Source organism: Eptesicus fuscus, chromosome 10, assembly GCF_027574615.1.
Source record: "Eptesicus fuscus isolate TK198812 chromosome 10, DD_ASM_mEF_20220401, whole genome shotgun sequence".
Classification (NCBI taxonomy): domain Eukaryota; kingdom Metazoa; phylum Chordata; class Mammalia; order Chiroptera; family Vespertilionidae; genus Eptesicus; species Eptesicus fuscus.
This window is the reverse complement of record NC_072482.1, coordinates 8,770,569-8,796,985: the sequence shown is the minus strand read 5'-3', so window position 1 is coordinate 8,796,985 and position 26,417 is coordinate 8,770,569. Positions and strand designations below refer to the sequence as shown.

The 26,417-nt window shown below is 40.4% G+C and overlaps 1 protein-coding gene across 1 annotated transcript; it reads left to right on the top strand.

Annotated features, from left to right (window-relative positions):
- Positions 1–118: 118 nt before the first annotated feature.
- Positions 119–25,280, top strand: GLO1 (glyoxalase I). The gene is made up of 6 exons (XM_008151953.3): positions 119–301; positions 14,466–14,548; positions 18,048–18,188; positions 19,333–19,400; positions 20,260–20,349; positions 23,798–25,280. The coding sequence occupies exons 1-6, from the start codon at positions 218–220 to the stop codon at positions 23,884–23,886; spliced, it is 555 nt and encodes a 184-aa protein (XP_008150175.1). The 5' UTR covers positions 119–217; the 3' UTR covers positions 23,887–25,280.
- The last annotated feature ends 1,137 nt before the right edge of the window (positions 25,281–26,417 follow it).

Sequence of the window (26,417 nt, the reverse complement as noted above, 5' to 3'; positions counted from 1 at the left end):
AGTCTCGGGGCACAGACCTCTGTGGCTGGAGGCGCTGACTCACTGGCACTCAATCAGCACAGAACCAATTTGCTCTCCGCATAACTATTGGCTGGAAGGCAGCGGGTGCCCGCCCCGCGGCGCGACGCCGTGGCTGGAGGAGGCAACCCCGGGCTGGGCGTAGTGTGGAGCTCGCCGCGTTCCCGGGTACCTTCGTCCGTGATACAGCAGTGCAGCCATGGCAGAACCGCAGCCCGCGTCTGGGGGCCTTACCGACCAGGCTGCCCTCGGTTGTTGCTCGGACCCGGACCCCAGCACCAAGGTGGGCGCAGAACCTATTTCTCCTGAGTCGGGGCCCAGCGTGGCGCATTTGGGGTCCAAAGATAGAGCAGATTCCCGGGCTCAGCCAGGCCCGGCTCGGACTGGATTCGAACCCCATTCGGACCCCCTTGGACGGGCCGAAGTGAGCTGGGGAGAGGACTAATGGTGTGCAATGGGGGTTCCGTGAGAAAGTCCATTTCTTCAAATTGTTTCAAAGCCTGCAACCCAACTTGCATTAACTTTTTAATTTGGGGATGTTAACTGGAAGCCACAACTAACTCAGTCAGATTCGTTGCCTGTGGGTGTGCGTGTTCCCAAGGTCAGTAACCGGGGCGGATAAGAAGAGCAATTTCAGAACTAACTCCCAACCCAGGTTCCAAGGTCTCTGTCCATGCCGGCCTCTCCCAGCCTGCATCATTTTTCCGTCACTGCCCTGGCTCCGGGCTCAACTCCTAGAAGCTAATTTGATCACTTCGGGTTTAACCCCGCCCAGAATTTCGCTTTTCCTTCGCTTCTACGTGTGTATGCTCACAGCCACCCTCCTGCCCAGCCTGTGCGAGGTAGCCCTAGGAGAGATCACAGAATCATGGAGCTTAGATCCGAAAGGAATCGTAGAAATTTCTTCACCGATCTACTCAGTGGAGGAATGACCTGTTGCACATGAAGGCTTTCATCCCTCCAGCTTGCTTAACATGTCTGTACTGAGTCAGTGTAACTAACTCACTGAGGTGTGGTACTTAACGTGCCTTGTCAAGATTAGACACAGCAGTCACAGGGGGGTTTACTCTAGTACTCATCAGTGTCAGTAAAGGCCTTCGTGTATTTATTCAATGGGCTGGGGAATTTCTAAATTCCTTGAAGATTAAATGTGCTTTATGCAGCCCTCTAAGAGGGGTGTATGACTTTGGTCCCTGCTTGCTCTTTGCCTTCAGGGCAAAGAGTCATGCACCTGTAATTGCTAAAGCCTCTGACTAACATCTGGTACTTAGGCAAATATATATAAAATCTCTCACACTCATCTCACTTGTATACCTTCTCATAATAATACTTAGTTATTTCACATAGAGTCGTTCAGTATATATTAATTTCCCAGGTAACTGGGGATTTTATGTATTGGGCTAGTAAAAAAAAAATTTTCAGGGAGATCTTTATGAAATGTGTTCAGTACACTTCCTCGCATTCTTAATTTACACTTCTCATAATCTAAATTTCTCTTGGTGATTTGGAGTAGTTCTTTTTTGAGATCAGAATTTTTTGGCCTTTGAAGTACTACCATGTGGGGTACGTAAAATGGGATCTGTACTAGCAGCTTATATATATTGAGTGTGTCAGGCCCTGGGTTGCTGTCTTAAGTACATTACTTAATTTAATCCTCACAACAATCCTGTGAAGCAGGCATTATCTCCATTTTACAAATGAGACTCTGGCACATAGGCATTGGGTAACTTGCTCAGGGAGGAGCCCACACTCCCAGCCTCCACTCTATTTGGCTTCTGGAGTACTGTTTTCAGCACTAATTTTGGAACTTGAGATGAAGTAAATTAAAAAACCTAAATGAATTAAATTCAGCCTGATTACTGATTACCTGCTATATATAAAGAATGTTTGGGGATACTGGGATGAACAAGATGAGGTCCCTTCCCCAAATATACACCAACTCTAACATAAAATGGAACTGGGAGTAACGTGCTATTAAAATTAGAAAGCACCCTGGGAGCACAGGAGGTAGAAATTCTTGACGATAGCATCTGTGATATGGTGTGGGCACAGGGTACCTGGAGTCTGAAGACCTACAGTTGAATCCCCAGTTCTATCATTGGCTGCAGTGACTTTAGCAGGGCACTGGGGCTGAGTTTGTAAAAGGAGCATAAAAAGGGCTACTATGATGATAAAGTGCATTGGTGTTCTCAACTCTATGAAAAGTTACACAGTTTAAGGTTGCATTTCAATTGTGGGGATCTGGGACTGCTCAAGCAGAAGGCGGGGGTGGGCCCATTCCTTGAAAGATGGATGGGATTCTTTCTGAATTACATAGAAGGGCATTCTAGGTGGAAGACACCTCTGAGCAGAAATGTGCTGAGATATCAGAAAGGTGCAGTGTGGTGCAGGTTCTGGAGAGGGAAGTTATGTGTTTTTGGTTGAAGTCTGGGGTCATCTAAGCGGTGAAGCAGTGGTAGAGAAAACTAGAATGGTAGGGTGAATCCAGGTCATGGAGAAAGCTTTGAATGTCACATCTAAGGAAGCTGGATTTATATGAGTAGTGAGGAACCATTCAGGGTTCTGTTGAATAGGTTGGAGGGATCCAAGCCTGAGGTGATGAGGACGCCAAAAAGGCTCGTCCAGAAAGTGAGGTAAGTGATGAGGTTTCTATGAAAAGGAGAGAGCAGCAGTGGTGGAAAATCCACTCACTTGTTGATCATTTGCATCTCTGACATAAAGGTAGACAAAAGAATGTACAGCTGACCATATCCTGGGCTATATATTATTTGGCTAACTTTCTTCAAAAGGCCAAATACTTCCTTTCCCAAGTAGTAATCTGAAAGTCAGTCTTTCTACTGTTCTCATCAATGTCCTCTGTTACAGTAATTTGGAGTGGTAGGTGATAGAGTTGGGGAAAACTTTCAGGGATGGTGACATTTAAGCTTAGTTTTACCAAATACAAAGGAGGTAGCCAGGTAGAGTTGGGTGCAAAGGTAACGGGAAGAAAGAATGGAAAGGAGGAAGAAAGGACAATAGCCAGAGAGAATCATCCTATATGATAAAAGCCTAATATGCTAAGTGTCTGGTCGTCTGGTCATCCGTGCAATCAAAGTATAATATGCTAATGATATGCTAAGGCCGCTCAATCACTCACTATGATGTGCACTGACCACCAGGGGGCAGTCAACTGGTTGACCAGTCACTATGATGTGCACTGACCACCAGGGAACAGACGCTCTGACCAGTAGGTTACCTTGCTGCTGGGGTCTGGCGGATTAGGATTGAGCGAGACAGGCCGGACATGTCCTGGAGTCCTCCCACGGTCCCTCCCTAGCTGGCCAACCTCCTGTGTCCCTCCCCAGCCTCGATCATGCACCGGTGGGGTCCCTCAGCCTGGCCTGTGTCCTCTCGCAATCTGGGACCCCTCAGGGATCAGAGAGCCAGTTTTGGCCTGATCCCGCAGGCCAGGCCAAGGGACCCCACTGGTGCACGAATTTGTGCACCAGGCCTCTAGTAGTATATATAAAAGCACAATGACATCAGAAAACTGATGCAGGGACCTACAGGTAATGATACTGAAGTTATAAGCAGTGCAAGTTGAGGGGAAGGTACACAAAGCAGTCATTGGGATGCTCAAATAAATTATGATCACTTATTATGTTCACTTGTTTTTCTCACCTTGTAAAGATTTGTATTTATGTGTTTTATTAGTATATTTGTGCATAATTAAAGTAAGTATACATTTATTGAGGGTGCATGCTTCTTGTGAACTCATAAGGCTATGAAATAAAAAACATTTGAGATTACCAGTTTAGGGAAGTATGAAAAAAATGAAGTTAGAGAAGTATGCATCAACCATATGTACTTGCTCTTGATACTTTATATTTTAAATAATTTTTTTATTGATTTTAGAGACTGAGAGAGAGAGAGAGAGAGAGAGAGAGAGAGAGAGAGAGAGAGAGAGAGAGAGATCGGCTGCCTCCTACACATCCCCTTCTGGGGATCGAGCCCAAAACCCGAGCATGTGCCCTGACGGGGAATAGAACTGGTGACTTCTTGGTGCATGGGATGATGCTCAGTCTACTGAACTACACCAGCTGGGCAATACTTTATTTTAAAAGTTGTAATGCACTGCTGAAGGATTAATTTTTAATCCAGAAATGGCACAATTGGGTTTTCATTATATAAAGATCAATCTGGTAGTATTTTAGGAAGATCACTTTGGACTGCGTTGTAAGCCTGCAAGAAGCAGAGACAAGGAGGCTATTGTAATCACTCAGGCAGGTGATCATTAGAAAGGCAAGGAGAAAGATTCCAGAGGGATTTAAGCAGTCAGGTTGATGGGATGCTTGGATTGCATTATGGAGGAGTAGAGAGGGAGAAATCTAGGAAGACTCCAGGTATCTGACTAGGGCTAGCAAGGGATTCTAGAGGTGTTCCTTGATGGGAATATAGGAAGGAGCATTTATTTTGGCTGTGATGAATTTAATATTTTGACCCAGGCGGAATTGATGAGTGGGCTGATAGAGACATCACTCCAGAGCAAGGCCTGGGGAATGCAATTTGGGATCAAAAGCAATAGTTGGTAGTAGAATTCTGGGTGTGTTTCATAAGTATAATAGAAAGAATAATAAGCAGAATAGCTTACTCTGGGCCAGGCACTATGCTAAGCACTTTCATGCATTATCCCATTTACTTTTCAACTGAACCCTACAGGCTGAGAACTATAATTATCCCCATTCTAAAGACATGAAAACTGAGGTTTAAGAAAAGTAATGATCTACTCAAGGTAATGGTGATATAGTCACCATTTGAACCATATTGCCTCTGAAGAATTATTTCTCTCACACTGCATGAGACTGGAAAAAACCTCATGATACTGAGGGTTTCTAGGGTTTTCCTGTTTCTCTTACCTGTTGTAAGAGTGGTCTGGCAGGTGTGTTTACCAATATCACAGGTAATTTTTAAATTTAAGAAACTTACCTTTATGTCTCCTAGCTATTTCTGTCTCTCTTATCTATAGGGAAAGTATGCTTGAAATATGTTGTCTGTTGATTTATAGAGTGGGAAGGAAAGGACCAAATGAAACCACTTTAGATAAGATAGAATGAAAGTGAAGGAGTGGCTGAATCATTTTCTGGAATATTTGTTAAATTCCGACACAGGTTGAGTCAGGGAAGTAACACTAGAAGGAGGAAGGTAGTAAAGAAAAAAATAAGTTGTACCATATTGTGCATCAACCATGAGCCCCAGCTGTCACATAGTAAAACAGTGTTGTTGCCCTCAGATATACTTTCCAAAAGGATCTTTCTCTGAAGGCAATCGTGATTTTAAAAAGTCAGGAAAAAACAAAACTGTCACTTTTTGTTTTATAGGAGATATGACAATAGGGTAAAGAGTTAAGCCCTTTCCCCTTGGATGTGATTCTGATCTTTGGTTAACTCTAGCTTGTTTCCCGGGAAACTATTAAAAATGGTGTTTGTTCCTTGGGAATACCGTTTATGGTAAAAATAACTCAATTGGTAAATTGCATCTGGGGAGGGAGAATTGTAATTTCCTAATAGGAAGCCATAGCTTTGGGCTTCCCTGAATGCAGTGACTTTTGTGGAGATTCTGGAAGCCGTGCCTAAGGAGTTGCTACTAGAGGTACTGGCTCCTGCGGTGCACCGGGTGGTTCCCACGCCTCCCCAGTGTGGATCTTCCCCCTGCAGCTGGGCTGTCTAGCTCCTTTAAGCACTCCTGCTGGAGAGGAACACCTAACGCTGCTCTGGTGTCCAGCTCTTTTCCTGACCGATACCCTTTCAGCCTGTGGTTGTTTGTTTAGTTGAGCCATAAGACTTCAACTGCTCGCGGTGATGCAACACCTTTGAAGATTGCTTGGGAGAGAGTGTTGATAGGCATCACTGTTACTAAGGCCAACACACACACTTTAGGCCAGAGAAACTTCCATTTTTCTGAAAATTTGGCTAGTGCTAAATTTAAGTGTGAAGTTTCTCTTTTCTGAAGACTGAAGGGGATAGAGGCAATAGAGATCTTGATTTTGAATAAGATGTACTGTCTTACAAAGCCCCTTAGTAGCAGTTCTAGAGAAATGAGTGTCTTCATCACTAGAAAGAGAATCTGAGAGGTAGAAACCACAAAGTCAAGCAATGTTTTTGCCATTATTCTGGCTTCTTGACAAGTTTTGATGTATCCTGAAACAGACATACAGTGACCAAGCATTGTTGGGGCAGTTGTATAAAATCCATTTGTAGACTTCTTCTGGGAATGGAGTGTACATACTTTTTCCTATTCCTCATGGTAAGTACATTATATATAAAACAAACATAGGAGACTGAAAGGTGAGGAGAAGGCAGACTGGCTAGGGACCTCGAGACCCTAAGACCACCATGGGAGTGGGTTTCCTCGGTTTTCTTTTTGCCTCATATAGCCCAGACTTGGAGCTCACAAAGCTACCAATCTGGAAATGCCAATGGCGCAGACCAAGGAAAGCCTCCCTCTCTCGCCTCAGGACCAGGAAATGGGCAATATTTCCTGATAAAACAGAAACTTTTAAACAATAACTGCTCTGCTACAACCAGCACCACAGAAAAAAACTATGGCTGCAGCCCCATCTACACCAGCAAAGGCTGAACGGGGGTCTGGTCTACCCAAGGGGCAATAATGAGGTGCCCAGCCTACCCCTGCCACCGTGGTGTCAGAGAAGGCCAAGTAGGGAGCCAGAACTTTCATCTCGCCAGGAAGTAACAAGCTTTCCCCCTGTGCTGTGTCAGTGGAGAAACAGGGGAAACCTGAAATTCTACCCCAACCCAGCAGCAGAAGTATTTTAAGAAAATCAGAAATGAGAGAGTAAAGGGATGTAAAGAGAGGTAAGGTTTCTATACTTGATTCAGACCGATAAATAATGACACCAAGTGACTGTGATAAGTTACTTATATACAAGGGCGGGCAAAAGTAGGTTCATTATAATAATAAATGATACAATAATTAAATAAGTAATAATACAAGAATAAACTCTGTTTCACATACAACTGTAAACCTACTTCTGTCAGCCCTGTATATAAAGAAACACCAGAGCAACTACTGAAAAAGCTATACAAAGAAATATGTGTAAAAATACTCTAGAGAAATAAAAATGGAATTATAAAAAAATGTTCCAGTGATCTATAGAAGGGCAAAGGAAAAGAAAGAAAACAGTAATAGCCGGTTGCTCAGTGGTTATAGAGTCGGCCTATAGCCTGAAAGGTCTCAGGTTCGATTCTGGTCAAGGGCACGTACCTGGGTTGCAAGCTGGATCCCCGGCCCAGTCAGGGTGAATGCGGAAGGTAACCAATAGATGTGTCTGTCTCACATCGCTGTTTCTCTCTCTCTCTGTCTCTTCCCCTCTCTCTAAAAATCAATGGAAAAAATATCCTCAGGTGAGGATTAACAAAAAAGAAAAAAAGAAAGAAAACAAAAAACAAAAATAAGTAAAATGGCCAACTTAAGCCCTAATGTTTCAACAATTACATTTGATGTAAATATATCAATTAAGACAGGGTAGATTGAAAAACATGCCCTTGCTTATCCATATATGATGGAATTTATTGTGCTGATCATGATGCAACATATGTAAGTTAAGTCATTATGCTGTATACTTAAACTTACATGGTACTATATGTCAATTATATCTCAAGCTGAAAGAAAAATTAAAATATACCCAAACTACATGCTATCTACATGAAACTCCCTTCAAATATGATAGAGGCAAGTTAAAGTAAAAGGATGAAAAAATATATATTATGCAGACAGTAATCAAAAGAAAGCAGGAGTGCCTATATAAATATCAAACAAAGTAGATTCCAGAGCAAAGAAAATGATCATGGGGAAGTACATGATGTAATGATAAAAGGGTCAGTTGACCTAGAAGGCAGCAATCCTGAATGTGTTTGCAACAGACTGCAGAACTGCAAAACTATGTGATGCAAAAACTGATCTAATGGAAAGAAGAAATAGACAGATCTACAGTTATAATTGGAGGATTCCATACTCCTCTTTCAACAATTAGTAGAAAATTAGCAAGTAGATAGATTTAACAACACCTTAAGCAAATAAGATCTAATCAGCAAGAACATGTAATCAACATTTATAGAACACTCCACCCAATAATAACAGAATACACTTTTTTAGGTGCCCACAGAAAATATTCCAAGGTAGATCATGACACAGGCCCTAAAACCAATTTGAACAAATTTAAAATAATTGAAATAAAGAGTGTGTACTTCGACTATAATAGAATCAAGCTAGAAATCAATAGCAGAAACATAACAGGAAAATCTTCAAACAATTGGAAACTAAATAATACATTTTTTTGAATAATCCATGGGTCAAGAGAATTCTCAAGGGAAACATTTTAAAAATACATTGGAGAGTTTGGCTGGTAATGCAGGCTGTGAAAGAATTCACAACTAAGACAAGAAATGTAGTGAGGAAACTTATTTTCCTTTCCAAGGGAGGAAAGGGCCAAGTATTGCTAGTCAATACAGGGCAGGGACCAAACAGTGGCTTTTGTTTCTAAAGAGCAAGCAACTGTAGTTGCTAAGTGACAAGGAAGGGAGGGGGATTGTGTTGAATTTGAGCAGATACCAGGGGTTGTCTTGAAAAGTTAGTTTATTTGCTTTCCAGGAGACAGTCCAGCAGATGTCCTATTTCTTCCAAGCCTGTAAAACACACTTAGAACAAAGTTATGAAGAGTTTAAAAGAGGCTAGTTTGACGAGGAGGGGAGAGGGGAACTTTCTACTAACTAGAAACTCCTTGGTGCGAATTATCCCTGAGTTGTGAAAACAGCAGGGAGAAGGGGCATGAAAGATTGCAACCTTGAGAGTAGCTTATCTTGCCCTGAGTTTGAACAGAGGAACTGTTGGAATCAGAGGAGCCAACAATCTTGGGGTTTAATTACCAGATGCTGTGGAAGGCCACTGCAAAGAAAAGGAGAGGCCTTTTTCTGTCTTTACAAAAATGAAAGCGGAATATCAGCTAACAGTGCTAAGGGGGAGAATTTATAGCACTAAATGCATACATTAGAAAAGAGGAAAAGTCTCAAATCAGTCATTTAAGATTCCTCCTCAAGAACCTAGAAAAAGAAAAGCAAAATAATCCAAAGGAAGCAGAAGGAGGGGAATAATAGAGTAGAAATCAATGAAATTGAAAACAGAAAATAGAAAAAAAAAAAACAATTAAACATAGCTGATTCTTAGGAAAAAGCAACAGAATTGACAAACTGTAGCAAGACTGCCAAAAAAAGATGACACAAATTACCAACATCAGGAATGAAATAGGGAATACCACTACAGACTACGGATGTCAGAAAGCCAGGCATCAATGTTCAACTCTGTATACATTAATTAGACAATTTACATGAAGTGGGACAATTCCTTGAAAAACACAAAACTCATAACTTACCCAATGTGAAATAAATAATTTGAATAGCTCTATAACATAAGGAAATCAAATTCATAATTAATCATCTTCCAAAAAGCCTATCTCCAGGCCTAGATGATTTCACTGAAAAATTTTTCTAAACATTGAAGAGGAATTGACATCAATTATACACAGTCCCTTCAAGAAAATCAAAGAGAAGGGAACACTTCCCGGTTCATTTTATAAAGCTAGTATTACCAATGTACTAAACCAGATGAAGACAGTACAAAAAGAAAAAACTGCAAATCAATATCCCTCACAACTATAGACATAAAAATATTTGAAAAATTATTAGCAAATAGAATTCATCAATTTAAATAAAGAATTACACACCATGACTAAGCAGAGTTTATTCCAGGTATGGAAGGCTATTTCTATGTTCAAAAATCACTCAAAGTAATTCACCACATTAGGAAGCTAAAAAAGAAAAATATGATCATATCAATTGATGTAGAAAAAGCATTTGACAAAAATTCAATACCATTTATGATTCCTTCCCCCCTCCCACCCCCATAAAATAATAGGAATGGGAACGTCTTCAACTTGATAAAGAACATCTATAAAAACCTTACAGCTAACATTGTGCATAATGGTCATGCGTTCTTCCTAATTTGGGGGAACAAGGCCAGGATGTTTGCTCTCACCACTCTTATTCAACATCAGGCTGGAAGTTCCAGCCAGTGTAATAAGGCAATAAAAGGAAATAACAGTCATACAGATTAGAAGGAAGAAATAAAACTGTGTCACATTGTACATTTTTAAGGCAGAGAAGTAGATAGCTTGGGTTTTCTATTTACAGTAGTAACTAACATTTCAAATCATTTTTTTAAAAACTAGTGTAATATATTGAACCCTCCCTCAACAAATTATGGACTTACATTGACTTGTGTTAGTTTGCTATTACTGGTAAATGACTTAAAACAACACAGATTTACTATCTCAGTTCTATAGGTTAGAAGTCCGACATGGTCTCACTGGACTGAAATCAAGGTATTGACAGGGCTACATCTCTTACTGGAGGCTCTGGAGGGAAGTCCTTCCAGAATCTTTCAGATTATTGGCTGAATTCAATTCCTTTCGGTTGTAGGACTGAGGTCCCAGTTCTTTGCTGGCTCTCAGCTGAGGACCATCCATAACTCCTTGCACACATGCCCCTACATCTCCAAGGCAGCAGTGGCACATTGAAACTTTCTCACCCTTGGAATCTGACTTCCTCTCCTGCCACACCTCTCCGCTTCTATGTTCTTTGCTATCTCTCATTCTTTTCTCTGTTCCTATACAAGTTTTTAATATCTCATTAGATTACATTGAACCCAGCTGGATAATCCAGGCTAATCTTCCTATTTGAAGGTCAGCTGATTAGTAACCTTAATTCCATCTGCAAAGTTCCTCACAGCAGCAATTATTAGGTGTACCGGTTAATAATGCAGATTTTATAATCAAAGAAAACACGATAATTTCAAGAGAAACATCAAAAGTGCTTTATTCAAAGTAATGCCCATCGCTAGCTAAACATTTCCCCAACTTTCAGGTAATTTGTGGATACCGTCCCAATAGAACTTTTCTTGTTTTGAGGCAAACCATTCAGAGACCCAATTTTCCACTTCTTCATATGTTTTGAAGTGCTGCCCAGAAAGTGCATGTGCCATCAATCGTAAAAAGGGGTAATCTGAAGGAGCAAGGTCTGGTGAATAAGGTGGGTGGGTTCATACTTCCCAGGCAAGATTGTTTAATGTGTCTTTAACTGGTTTTGAAGTGTGTGATGGTACATCATCATGAAGCAAAATTACTTTGCCGTGTCTTCTGGCACATTCTGGTCATTTCACAATCAAAGCGTGGTTCAAATTGATTATTTTTTGTTGGTAGTGATCAATATTAACGGTTTCACCTGGTTTTAGAAGCCCATAATACACCACACCTTCCTGATCCCACCAAACGCAGAGCATTGTCTTCTTTCCAAAGCGATTTGGCCTTGCAGTTGATGTTGATGGTTGATCTGGATCAACCCATGATTTTGTGCATTTGGGATTCTCAAAATAAATCCACTTTTCATCGGCAGTCACAATTTGATGCAAAAAAGACTTTCTTTCATGCCGTTGAAGCAACATTTTACTGATGACTTTTTGGTTTTCCATTTGTCTTTCATTCAGTTGATGTGGCACCCATTTTCCTTCCTTTAAAATCTTTCCCATTGCTTGCAAATGATTGGAAATTGTTTGCTGAGCAACGTTTAATCTTTCTGCAAGTTGTTTTTTAGTTTGACAGGCATCTTCAATAATGCTTGTAATTGTTGGTCTTCAAACTTTTTTTGGTTGACCTGGACATTCTTTGTCTTTCACATCGAAATCATCACATTTAAAGCGTTCGCAAGTATCTTGAGATGGAGTATGTTCACCATAAGCTTCCCAAAGTATTCGATAACTTTCAGCAGCACTTTTCTTCAAAATAAAGTAATGGATTAAAACTTCCTGCAAATGCTCTTTTTGGGCACGAAATTCAACGTTTTTAAGCATAAAAATATCTATGATGGTAACACCTTCAGCAACATGACATATGAAGTTTTGAAGCTTGCTGTCAATACAACAAAATAGTATACATATCAAATCGCATATATATCAACATATGTGTAACTCCATCTATTGGAAAAAAAATCCGCAGTATTAACTGGTACACCTGGTAGTGTTTCATAGTATAACCAAGAACATCTTTAGAATTTAGTTCTTGCCTGCAGCTCCCTCCAGAGACTACAGTGTATTGGCTGTGCACCATGTGTGGTGTGAGGAAGGCAACTGTCCCCTGTGAGGCCTGCCAGAGACAGCCTTTGTAATTGCCTTGGTTGGACTTACATTGTGGCCTGGAGCCAGCCTCAAGCAAATACTGTAACTGATAGAGAAGCGGCAGTCACTCACATTAGCTGAGAAGAATATTTGCTATTTTTGTAGGGTTCACAGTGCCTGTTTTAATCTCTGCTGGAACAAGAGTAGGAAGCGGAATTGGTTCTGTGGCTTTTATTTTGGTATCACTCCATTGCAGTCGCTGAGCGACTTTGGAGGGATATTTGCAGTTATGTTCAACGGGAGAAATCATACCTAATTGTGAGGGCCAGCTAGTGCCTGGATCTCAGTAGCTGCTTTTTTCTTTTTCAGCTGTTTGCCGAAACAGACTTTTAGGAATGGGACACCTGACTGCAAAAAACTGTCCAGATATTCTAGAAATGTAACTTCAGAGCCAACTGCCTTCTATGCGATTATAAACTGTGAATGAAGAATTAAGTGATTACATTCATTAAGATCAGGGTATTACAATAGTTTTTAATCTAGTTTTGTTTTAAATGAGAATTTCAATGCTTGCAATAAAAGTACAATTTTGTTATTTAAAAATTTAGCAAAATAGCCCTAGCCAGTTTGGCTCAGTAGATAGAGCATTGGCCTGCGGACTGGAGGGTCCCAGGTTTGATTCTGGTCAAGAGCACGTACCTTGGTTGCAGGCTCCTCCCTGGCCCAGACCCTAGTCAGGGTGCGTGCAGGAGGCAACTGATTGATGTGTTTCTCTCACATCGATACTTCTCTCTATCTTTCCCTCTTTCTTCTACTTTCTCTAAAAATCAATGGAAAAATATCTTTGTGTGAGGATTAAAAAGAAATTTTTAGTAAAATATAAGAATATAATTTCCTAATGATGCTGAATGAATCACATGTATTTGTATTGTATACTAGAGGCCTGGTGCATGAAATTTGTGCACGGGTAGGGTCCCTAGGTCTGGCCAGTGATCAGGTCGATCGGGGCCTTCCTTCCCCCGGCTGCCGGCTGCCGGCCAGGGCCTTCCTTCCTTCCACGCCGCCCTCTGGTAGTCAGTGCACGTCATAGTGAGTAGTCAAACTCCCAGTCGGTCAAACTCCCGAGGGGACAATTTGCATATTAGCCTTTTATTATATAGGATGATGTGAGTTACAGGGGGGATGTGTCTGTGTGGCTGTGAAAGGAGAGGTCAGAGTTTTCAGGCCTATCTTGTGAAGTCCTTGGTTATGACAAGAATATAAATGTGTTAGGAAGCACAAACATAGTTAAAAGACTCATGGTCTGAAAGATACCTGTGGTAGAAGAAGACTTGGGCTTAGCATCCGAAAGTTGGGGGCAATTCATTTCATCATTCTGAGTATGTTTCTCATCTATTAAATGTGGATATTAATACCTACAGGCAATAATACCTTATAGTATGTACCTAATGAAAGTAAACTCCCTAGTGAGGTCAGACCCCGAGGCAAATTATTAATGCTAATAATAATCTTAACTCCATGAGTTATTATACTCTCTATACCCTTTTATCAGTCAAATCAAGTCTCTTGTTTCCTGATTTTTAAATTGGACAATTTCACAATGGTGTTAGAGACAGTAATTTTTACGCTTTTAGGTATTTAGGAGTTTAGGATCTTGTAACTCCTTGCTATGATTACCAATAGTTCTGTGAGGGCACTTGTGTGTTCATTCAACAAATTTTACAGTAATCGGATCCTTTATTTATAATGTCACTGTTTAGTTTGGGACACCCAAAAGCAGACTGGAGATAGGGGTTTAGTTCTCAGCAGTTTATTTGGGAAGTAGTCAGAGAAACCTCTGGGGAACAGAGGTGATAAAAAGTGTGTAAGCGTGAGGACATTTGGGCTTGGGCTTGCTGGGAAGCCTCTGAGAAACTGGAACCTGCCTCAGAATTGTCCCACTAAGGGACAATTGGTTGAGTGTCATTCCTGGGCTGTAAACTCCCTGGCACTTGGGACCTGCCTACCCTTGTGACCAGAAAATACCCTTGGGCAGAGAGCCCAAGTTGTAGGTAGTAGGTATGGAAACTTTCCAGATGATTTCCATGGTAGACAGAGGGGACAAAAAGTGTTTTCTTCCTAAACATTGTTACAATGGTGGACTGTTTGCATCTTGTTACAGAAGGCACAGTTAATGTTGGTACAAGTGGTAAAACTGGAAGGTGTTTAATATGTACTGTTCTCCTTAGGATTTTCTGTTGCAGCAGACCATGCTGCGAATTAAGGATCCTAAGAAGTCTTTGGATTTTTACACTAGAGTTCTTGGAATGACGTAAGTAAACAATATATTGGTGCCTGTAATGTTTAAATATATAGCTTTGCAAATACAGGGAATGCTTTCAAATATATTTTTTTAAATGGGTTCAAGTTTGCTTCATAAATCACAGAAGCCCTTCTGGCCAGCGGTCAGGGACTGCTGTCAGGGCTTCTGTCAAGCTCCTCTGTCCCAGCCAGGCTCAGTGGGCAGCGAGACACCAATACTTGTATTTTCTCTAACTCCCTTCTCTCTGAGAGCTGCCAGTTAAATCCTTAGTATGCCCAGACCCTTTTGATGTTAGAGCCACTTTTAGCCCCTTGTTTACTTCAGAAAAGGTATAGATATAAAGACCTATTACTTAGAAAATGAATGAGTTTACCTAAAACTGGCCATCTGTCCCATTTTTCTAGAAAGTGTTGTCTTTTGCTGAACAGGTTATCCTCTGATCTTGTCATTCTTAAAGTGTATTTGTTTATTATTCTTTTTCAAATTGTAAGAGAATATTTATTTAGAAAGTTAGTAGAAGTGAGCCAGCTGGGCTGCGTAGGCTCAGGAAATAGGTTACAGAAGCAAAAGACAGGCCCTTGGAGCTTAGGAGAGAGAAGGGCAAAGGTAACTCTCCTGGAGAGAAGAAGCAAAGAAGAAGAGGGGGACAGGAAGGTGTGGGCGGGCTCCCCAGAGCTTATTTTTCTTGATTTGAGGTTTTCTGTTTGTTTTTTATAATAAAGATAAAGATAAAATGATCTTTAATTTGCTGCCTAGATAACTTCCATTGACATTGAGAGAAAAATTTGGTTAATACAGTATGTCTCTGTTTTTTAAAAATCCAACCAATTCAGAAAAATACAAAATGAAAAGTAATAGCCTCCCTCTCCCAGTTCTTCTCCCCAGAGATAACTGCTGTAAATAATTTATTGTAGTTTTTTTTTTTTTTTTTTCAGAAAAAGTATTTTGCATATATATTCATGGCATATTTAAAGGACAGAATGAAACCAAACTAATTGCACACTTGCTGTTTGCAGGCATTTGACACAGTATTTCATTCCATCTTCAGAGTAGGCCTATAAGGTAGCTTATGTCCCCATATGAAGGAAGAAACCAGAGGTTAAACATTAAGTAACTAGCCCTGAATTTGAAGCCAGGTCTGATGAACTCCAACGCTGACCTTGTTTTTAAAAGCCCCCAAGAGGGGGGCATGACATTGTACTGAAAGATATGCTCAGCTGAGAAAAGCAGGTTTCAGCAGGATCATGTGCTGCATCTCCCACCTGATGGGTCTGCAAGGCTGTGCAGTCTGCTTAAGTTTTCATGACTGCAGTATTTGAGGTGTTTGATTCTTTATTATAAACAAATAGAGTAAATCTTATTTGTGGTAAGTCAGTGTATAGATTTTATCGGCCAGGGCATGTTATATACCAGAGATAATCAAAAGGTTTCAACAGAACTCTAGGAACTTTTCATTTGTTATGCTTCAGTCATTCCCTCTTATTATGAACTAGAGGCCTGGTGCATGAAATTCATGCATGGGGCAGGGAGAGCGGTGTCCCTCAGCCTGGCCTGCACCCTCTCGCAATCTAGAACCCCTCGGGGGATGTCCGACTGCTGGTTTAGGCCTGATCCTGCAGATCCCACAGGGATCAGGCCTAAATTGGCAGTCGGACATCCCTCTTGCAATCTGGGACTGCTGGCTCCTAACCACTCGCCTGCCTGCCTGCCTGCCCCTATCCACTCTGCCTGCCTGCCTGCCTGCCCCTATCCACTCTGCCTGCCTGCCTGATCGCTCCTAACTGCTTGCCTGTCTGCCTGATGGCCCCTAACTGCTCGCCTGCCTGCCTGATCACCCCTAACTGCTCGCCTGCCTGCTTGATCGCCCCTAACTGCTTCTGCCTCGGCCCCCACCACTGCGGCTTTGTCCAGAAGGTCGTTTGGCTGTCCGGTTTAATTAGCATATTACGCTTTTATTATTATAGATGAGGTCATCTTAGAGCATTTAATCCTAAAGAAAATTATATGCATCCTCATACTACCCTATTCCTTGCAAAATAATCTTATACTCTGAATTCACTTTATAGGCCATAACTTCACTGATCTTTTTTTAAAACCTCAGGATTAATAATCTGTCTACTCTTTCTCTCATATAGTCTCTCCTTTTCCACTGGCTTTTTTCCCTCAACCTACAAAAAGCTTAAGTCGTCTCTATTCTAGGATAATTCTTGCCCTCTGCTCTCTGGCCCTCCTGCCCATTGTCTCCCACCAACCATGAAGGTAGACCACGCTGCTGCCCTCCCTTTCTCTCCCAGGGCAGGCGGTCCAGCTTCGGCTGCCCCATGCTGCGGAAACTGCCTCACGGGACCTTTCCATGTCTGGTCACCTGTTCCCAGCCTCAGGCCTGTTTGACCTTTCTGCAGTATTTGATACTGTTAACCACTTAATTGTTGACAGTCACCTCTTCTGTGTCCTTCCTTCTTTCTTACCACAGATCCACAATTTTTTTCCCTAGGAGTTTTGGCTTAGTAAGAACTCAGTACATTTATTTATTTATTTAAAAAGTATTTTTAATTTAAGTTTTATTTTTCCATTATAGTTTACATTTAGTACTATTATTTTTTTATTGATTTCAAAGAGTAAAGAAGAGGAAGAGAGAGATAGAATCATCAATGATGAGAATCATTGATCAGCTGCCTCCTGCATGCCTCCTACCAGGGATCAAGCCCACAACCCGGGCATGTGCCCCAACCAGGAAACGAACTCTGACCCCCTGGTTCATAGGTTGATGTTCAACCACTGAGCCACATGGGCTGGGCTATTTTGATTCAGTTTCAGATGTCCAGGTTAGTGATTAGACAATCATACTTTCAATGCATTTATTTTCTTTAACTGAATGTCTTATACCTGAAAGTACAGTAAAGTAGCACATTATATCTTTTACTAAAAATAAAATTTTATTTTGAAGATATCTTTTGCCATTTATATACAAGTACCATAATTCTGGCTAAGTTTCATTATATTTAAAGAATTGATGATATTTGAAGAAGTGATGAATTACAAAAGTTTGCTTTTTAAATTTTTATTTCACTGAGATTTACAGATGAATAGATGTTTTTTAAATCCTCACCCGAGGATACTTTTTAAAAAAATTATTATTGATTTGAGAGAGAGAAGAGAGAGAGAGAGAGAGAGAGAGAGAGAGAGAGAGAGAAACATCATTGTGAGAGAGAAACATTAATTGGCTACCCACCAACCAGGAATCGAACCCGAAACTTGGGTGTGCGCCCTGACAGAGAATTGAACCTGCAATCCTTTGGTGCACAGGACATGCTCCAACCAACTGAGCCACAGCGTTGAATAGATTTTTTTTAAATGAAATATTTTTCATTGGCTTACCTTGCTTTTCCTATTAAAATGGCCTTATTACAGAGTTATTCTTAGTAGAACTTGAAAATTATTATGTTGATTTTAGCATGAATCAACCTTTCCTGTTGTCAATTGATTCAGGATTGTTGTTTAATTTCAGGCTACTCCAAAAATTAGATTTTCCCACAATGAAATTTTCACTCTATTTCTTGGCTTATGAGGATAAAAATGACATCCCAAAAGATAAAGATGAAAAGGTAGCATGGGTATTCTCCAGAAAAGCTACACTTGAACTGACACAGTGAGTATGAGTTTTTTATCTTTTTATATAATCTATATTTTTTAAAGACTTGTTTTTGTACACTGTTTTCCCTTACCAGCCTAATTCAAACCTGGTCTGCCTAACCACTTTGCATTTGTAACAGGATGTTTGAGTGTTTTTTCATGGATCTTTTGGTCTTTGTGTTGGTCTTGTGGCATAGGTAGGACAAGTGAGATCATTTGCTTTTTAGGTAGAGACTCTAAGACTGAAATGGCAAGATATTTGCCAAACTGTCGCTAACAAATGTTTAAGTACTACAACTAAGTCTTCATAAAATGTTGAAATAGGTATTCCTCTTTTTATTCTTTATGTTGTTTTGTGCACTGTTTTGTTGTTGTTGTTGTTAATCCTCACCCGAGGACATTTTTTTCCATTGATTTTTAGAGAGAGTGGAAGGGAGGGTGGGGGGTGGGAAGCAGAGAGAGAGAGAGAGAGAGAGAGAGAGAGAGAGAGAAAGAGAGAGTGAAACATTGATGTGAAAGAGACACATCTGTTGGTCACCTCTTGAACACTCCCCAACTGACCGACTGGGGCTGGGATTGAACCTGCAACCCAGGTACGTACCCTTGACCAGGAATCGAACCTGCAACCCTTTGGTCCTTGAACCAACACTCCAACCATAGAGCCATTCTAGCTAGGGCTCTGTGCACTCTTTAGTAACCAAAAACAGTATTTGTTTCAGGATATGTGATTTAATGTGTCCCCTGATTCAAAACAGCTCTGGAATCAGACAGACCTAGACATGAGTCTTGACTCTGACAATAGCTCTGCGACCCTGAACAAGTTATATCACCTCCATAAGTGACATTCTCATTTATAAAATGCAGATACTATAATATAGCCCATGAAGCTGTTATGAGGATTTTACTGAGCACAGTGAGTGATAGTTGCTTTTGTTATTGCTATCCAGATGCCTGGTTTAGTCTCCTTAGTCTAGTTAAAATCATACTTTGCCCATTTGCCCTTTCTGTAGTTAAAAACTTAATATTTATAACAGCAGAGATTAGACCAAGAATATCAAATAATATATATGATAAGATTACAAAGACAGATTGTTGCAACTTTTTTTTCAGAATATCTGTTCTACAGGTCCCTTGTAATTGTGTTTTCCCTCCTTTCATAGCAATTGGGGCACTGAGGAGGATGAGACCCAGAGTTACCACAGCGGCAACTCAGACCCTCGAGGGTTTGGTATGTTTCCCTCTTTGTATATAATATATATGGGTTTGTGTGCTGTTTGCACCGCATTCCTTTTTATGATTGTAAACAATCTAAAGCATTGAGGATAAGTCATTTATTAGGAGTAGGGTTATTGTTATTTTTATTTTCACAAATAATTTTATTTAGGAGTCGTTTAATCTCATAGTCTCAGTCTGAATATTACATCTACTCTCTCACAGTGATTTTACTTTTCAGTGTCTGTGTTATATTTCCAGTAGGTTTTTAATGTAAAAACCAAAAGCTGTGGTGAATAATAATCTTGATTTTTGCTTAGCATATACTTCTGCCTTGAACTAAAACCTTTCAGTCAAGATAATGGGGTTATAGGCTTAAATTGGCTGCTATGTAGTCAGTGTCAATCACAAACCTATTAAGTATGAGTAAATGATTATTCTTTTGTAGGTTATTCTTACTAGATTGAATAACCTATTCTTAATAGTTTATTCATAATATATGAGTCAATTTTGGCCTTATTTTCAATAATTTATAATTCAGAGCAACTAATTAATTTATTATACCCAGCCAGTTAGACTTAGATTTTTATTCTTTAATACAGGGCAGGACAAAAGTAGGTTTACAGTTATGAGTACATGAAACAGAGTTTATTTTTATATTATTTACTAATTATTGTGTTATTTTCCATATCAACTATAATTCTACTTCTGCTTCACCCTTTATATTATAGTTTTCTAACCTACTTGATCCAGTCTGTCTTTGGCTGCCTTTTGTTTTGAAATATATAGTTTTGGAAGCCACTTGTGGCACTTGGCCACCCTGTTGTAATGATTTCTTCCTTCTCTTTGCCTTGTTTTGGGGGTGGTCACCTAAGGTCACATTGGAATTGCAGTTCCTGATGTACATGGTGCTTGCAAAAGATTTGAAGAACTGGGAGTCAAATTTGTGAAGAAGCCTGACGATGGTGAGTTATAGAACTTCCACTGAGCACCCATGGGAGGGCACTGTTGTAGTAAAACCCTTTTGGAGCAAGTAACTTTGAAAAAGTCTACTTCAACCGGCTTAATGAAAGATGGGAGTTATTGGAAGAATACCCGCTGAAGGACCTGAAAGACAGCGACTAGGGTGCTTCACAAGGGTCTAGACCAGTGATGGAGAACCTATGACACGCGTGTCAGCACTGACACGTGTAGCCATTTCTGATGACACGCGGCTGCTGAGGCGGCTGCATGCCGAGGATGAAACATTTGCTGCTCCTGAGGATAAAACATTTGCAAAATAATGTTTTTTTCCTCAAAGTGACACACTACCCGAGTTATGCTCAGTTTTTTGGCGAAGTTTGACACACCAAGCTCAAAAGGTTGCCCATCACTGGTCTAGACACAGGATATGGGGAGCCATCAAAGACCTAGGCTCCTCACCTACCCTCGGACCCCACCTTGTTCTCTATCTCAGGTGTTATCTAGCCACCCCAAAATAAGTTCCTTAAAGTCTACTTTATCTGATATGAATATGACTATACCAAATCTCTTCAGTTAATAATGGCCTGGTATTTCTTTTTCATCTTTTACAACCTTTGCATGTCCTTAAGTTTTATATATGTTTCTTGAAATAGTATATGTCTAAATTTTGTTGGATTTACATGTAGTATAATTTATTTTACTTAGATTTGTTTCTGCCATAATTTTTATTTCAGTTTTCATTTGAAACTCTTCACTGTTTTCACTGTTTCATTTTAATTTTTTATTTCCATTAAAAGATTTGATATTTAGATATCTTCCCCAACAGGAAAAGAACTTGTTCCCTTTTACTCCCATCATGTTACTATTGCCCAGACTTGGATATGATTCATTTTTTAAAGATAATAAATACGATTTCAGAGTATTTGATCACCTTTTCTCCATATGTCCCTTCAGCATTTTTTAGATATTTCTGTCCCTTTATTAAGTACCTCAACCCAAACTGTTTTCAAAGGATTTGTGAGATAAACTTTTGAAGCTTTGTATGCCTGAGAGCCATGCCTTCAGACACAAATGGCAGTTTTGTTGAATATAAAATTTTAGGATTATTTTTCTTCAATCTTGGACAAAGAACTCCATTGTCTTAGTTTTCCAATGTTGCTGTTGAAAATCTGCTGTCTGATTTGTATTCTTTTGATTTTTTTTTAATTTATTGATTTTTAGAGAGAGGAAGGAGGAGAGAGAAACATTGATTTGTTGTTTCACTTATTTATGCATTCATTAGTTGCTTCTTGTATGTACCCTGACCGGGGAATGAACCCACGACCTTGGCATATCAAGACGACACTCTAACCAACTGAGCTACCAGCTAGGGCTGATTTGTGTTCTTTCGTATGTTCTTTTCTATATTCCATTTTGTTCTAGAAGCTTTTAAAATTTGTTATTTCTTTTTCCTTGCCTTCTTTCTAGGAGATTTCCTCAAACTGGCATACTAGTTAGCTAATTTTTCTCAAATGTATCTGTTCTGATAGTTATCTTTTGTGTTCTCATCTAATGTGTTATTTCAGCTATTATAATTTTGATTTCTAAGTTTTGCTTGATTGCTTTAACTTTTCTTTCTTTTTTTAATATATTTTTATTGATTCAGAGAGAGGAAGGGAGAGGGAGAGAGAGACAGAAACATCAATGATGAGAGAGAATTATTGGTTGGCTGCTTCCTGCATGCCCTACACTGGGGATCGAGCCTGAAACCCGGGAATGTGCGCTGACTGGGAATGGAACTATGACCTCCTGGTTCATAGGTCAACACTCAACCACTGAGCTGGGCCCTTTAACTTTTCTTGTTCTTGTTTCATATTGCTTATATTTCATATTCCTTATCACTTTTACATGTTTTAATTGTTCTTGTTCCATTGGTCTAATATTTGTTCTTCTTTTTGAATCTATAATCCATTGTTTATTTTATGATTATATTTCTCAAATTCTTGTTATTTTGGTCTCAGAGAGAATATTTTTTATTGCAAATATTAGCTATCCCAGCTCATCAGGCAATGTGAATGAGGGGAAAGCCAGATTCAGTCTTTACAACCCAGTGACAGGAAGGTGGGCTGGGCAGAAATCCCTAGGCACTGAAAATGACAAGCACCTCACATTCCACAGAGCAAGTCTCTTGGTTAGATCTTCCTGCTTTGTCCCTCCAGGACTAAATATTAGCAGTATTACTAGGAGACATTCCTGAGATTGTCACCCCCTAAGCCTAGTTGTGTGGAAAGTGAAGGCTGGAGGGGATCAGTCGGTTCCCACATGTTTTTCTCAGGCTTCTGTGTGCGGTGCCATTATTTACTCCTGAGGACATCTGAACCGGTACCACAAACCCTCACCCTCTTCCATCCCCCTAGTGTGGGGGTGGTGCTGATGCCCCAGCCACCGGGAGGAGCAAGAATCAAATTAACAAAACTCTTTCTGTTTATTCTCCCACAGGCGTGATGGGCTGCCATTGATGGTCCCCCTTCCACACATAGACCAGTTAAAACAGTCACCCTACCTCATTCCCACAATTCCTCTCCACAGCCATCACCCAAGGGGTTCTTACTTTTTCCCCTACTTGCTATGTTCCTCTGGGCTGATTTTGAGGAAAGGAACTAGAGATAGGAGTCAACTGATTCAGCATCTTCGTCCCATAAATTTCTGAGGTCACATTGTTCCATTTAAGCCAACAGCTCTACTTGCTAGACCTACTAGCCTTTCAATCCCAGTTATGAATTCCTGTGAGAAAGAACCGGATTGGCAGACCTTGGGTTACCCAGAATAGTCTTCACAGGGTTGTATGATTCAAGCATCTGGGTCTTTGGGCTGTGGGTGAGCCATGCCCCCTGCTCCCTCGAGCACCTCATTTTCTTCTTCCTCTAAAATAAGACAATTTCTGCCCTAGCCAGTTTGGCAGAGCGTCAGCCTGTGAACTAAAGGGTCCCAGGTTCTACTCCAGTCAAGGGCACATGCCTGTGTTGCGGGCTCAATTCCCCCCACCCTCGCCGCCCAGTAGGGGGCGTGCAGGAGGCAGCCTATCAATGATTCTCTCATCATTGATGTTTCTATCTCTCTCCCTTCCTCTCTGAAATCAATATATATTTAATTGTTTAATTAAAATAAGACAATTTCTGTAATGACTCAACTGGTAGCATGAAGTGATATTGTAAAGAGGTGGGACTCATCTGTTACCTAAAAGATGTATCCAGTCCCACAGTTTATTTCATTACAGTATGTTCCCAGCTATGTGTAGAAGATAGAATATTAGTCATTCCAAAAAACATGCATTTGGGCAACAATGACAACAGAATTGTTAAAAATTAATACTATAAAGAATGCAAATTAAATTTGAAGTAACAAAAATCTTTTTAAAGTTTTTCAGGGTTTTTTTAAGTTTTTAATAATGAAAATCATTTCATTTTACAGGTAAAATGAAAGGCCTGGCATTTATTCAAGATCCTGATGGCTACTGGATTGAAATTTTGAATCCTAACAAAATGATAACTATTATTTAGGTCTGTGAGAATACTGCTTTGAGATTTCCATAAAGATACTGTGGGAGTTAAAAAAGAGAGACAGGGAACTTGGATATTTTCAGATAACAGAAGCATCGAGGACTGATGGTACATTGTCTCAATTCAAATTATTCTCAAGTGCATTTCCCTCCCTGTTTCAGCTGTGCTTTCCACCGACCTGATCAGTCCCTCTAGTTTTAAAGTAGTGCTTTGCCTTGTGTCCTTGAATGTGGTTGTATAACATAAGTTTTCTAGGTAATGATTAGAACAGTTCCCTTCAGAGGCTGCATTTGCCCTCTCCCTCCCAACTTGACTTCTCTACAAGTCTGCCTTTGAATCATCATTTAAAAAAAACACATTTAACATGTTTCCTTCTGGGGTTCAGTCCTCAGAAATAACGTTTCACAGTGGAAAGTAAAGAGCACTGACCAAAAACAAAACTTTATGTGCACTTGAAATAGTATAAAGTGTTTATTTTACAAGAGAGAAGGCACTCTTGGGAGGAATTCAGAATCATGCTGATGAGGATGCTGACAGAAAGACTAATTTCTTCTTATGTATAAAGTGCTTTCGAAATTCAAGGACTAACCTCTTTATTTTGGGGGTGGGGAGAAGGGTGGGAATATTTTTCCTGGGTTTGCAAACACCAGATTAGGCGGTCAACATGTTTTATCTTGTTTAATGCTCCCAACTATCCTGTGAGAAAGAACACAGGCTAGACATGTAAAATAACTAATTAGTGGAAGGCAATACAAATAGGCATGAGTAATTTCATCATTATTTCTCAAATAATTACTCAAAATTTCATCATTATTTTTAGCATTCAGATGTACCTCAGAAATGAGTACCTCACAGGACGTCCCCCACTAGCCTCCTGTTGTAAAACCTTCAGTGTCTTAGCATTATCCTCTCAGCTCTTGGCCTGAGAACCGTGGTGAGGGAGGGAGCAGTGGAGGAAGTCTGTAGCACTCAACTGCTCTGGGGATGCCCCATTGTTCTCGTGTGAGTGGTGCTTGAGTTACTTGTGAAGAGCCCTACACTAAGGTCTTTCAGATGCCGGTAGTCATTTAGGATAAGTTATGACCATTGATAACTTAGGTATCAGAAATCAGCTCAGTGGTCTTCTCTGCCATGATTGACATTTGATGGATTTTAAAAAACCAAACTGATTTTTAAAAAATCTCTTCAGGCCCAGAGAATAAGAGCATTCAATTTGTTGAACTACATTCAGGTTTTCTGTAGACTGTGGTGGAAGATCTTTGGGTCGGCCATGCCAACTGTGCTTACACTGCTAGAAGCACTTGACATTTCCTCTTTGGATGGAATGGATTTATGTGAGCAACTCAAACAAATGGCAATACTTATAGACAAATAAAATAAGCATTTAAATAAGACTGTGTTTAATTTGTAAACTCTCCAGCATGTTCTTTCTTAAAAGAAGAAAAAGGCTGCCCTCAGGGAGTAGTGCAAGGATGTGAAGGGGCTTGCAGGCTTGTTCTGAACTGGGAATAGATGTAATTCTGTATATTCTGCAAAGCAGATAGTTCCTATGGATAATGAGGTGTGGGAAAGGTGGGAAGAGGGAAGTAAGGAAGGAATAAAGGGTTGAAGGAGAAATAAGTATAAAGAAGAATTGCCACGTATCAAAAGGTGAGTTGTGGGAACCAATGAAGACTAGTTTCACATGTTGGGTATAACATCAAATGGGCGCGTTATTAGATTCATAAATTCAGTCGTTTAAACCTTATTTTCACAGAAAAGCCTTCTGTACTTGCTAAGAAAACTTGTCAAAAGATAGCCCTTGCTTATTCCTTAAACTTATCCTTATATGCATTGAAAAAGTATCTATTGTATCACCAGGCTTTGCTCGGAATTAGGACAATTCACTTCCAAATTAACCTAGCTGAGAAGTGGTGATATGAAAGGGTGAGGTTGACCTCAAGAAGTTTTCCTTATGGCCATGTAGTACTCCATTGTGTCTAAGAACTATATGGTTTAACTCATATGTGGAATATAAAACGGAAACTTATGTACACAAACAGCAGTGTGGTGATTGCCAGAGGGAGGGGGAAGGAAGGGGTCCTAATATGGGGTGACAGGAGAAGATTTGACTTTGGGTGGTGGCACATGGTCCTATATGCAGATTTTGTAAATTAGTAATCCACACATGTAACCTATATGTTCATGTAGACTAATGTCACCCCAATAAAATCCTACCTAATGGCAAGATGGCGGCGGAGGTGAAAGGCTGATCTGTTGCCTCGCATGGCAGTTTCGGAAATACAACTGAAACATGGACTGGTGAGGGTGGCGACTGCTGCTCGCGTCTCCCCAGACCGGGGGGATGCTCCTCTCAGTCAGCACCGCAGCCGGGGCCATGGGCTCGTGGGCGCCGCGGCAGCTGCTGTGGCGGCGGCCGCGGACTCGGCGCAGCGGCTCTCGGTGAAGGAAGAGACCATCTTTCTGCAGGAGGGGCTCATCCGCGCCACCGACCTGGCCGAGCTGCCCAGGGAGATCCTCAGGGCCCCGGA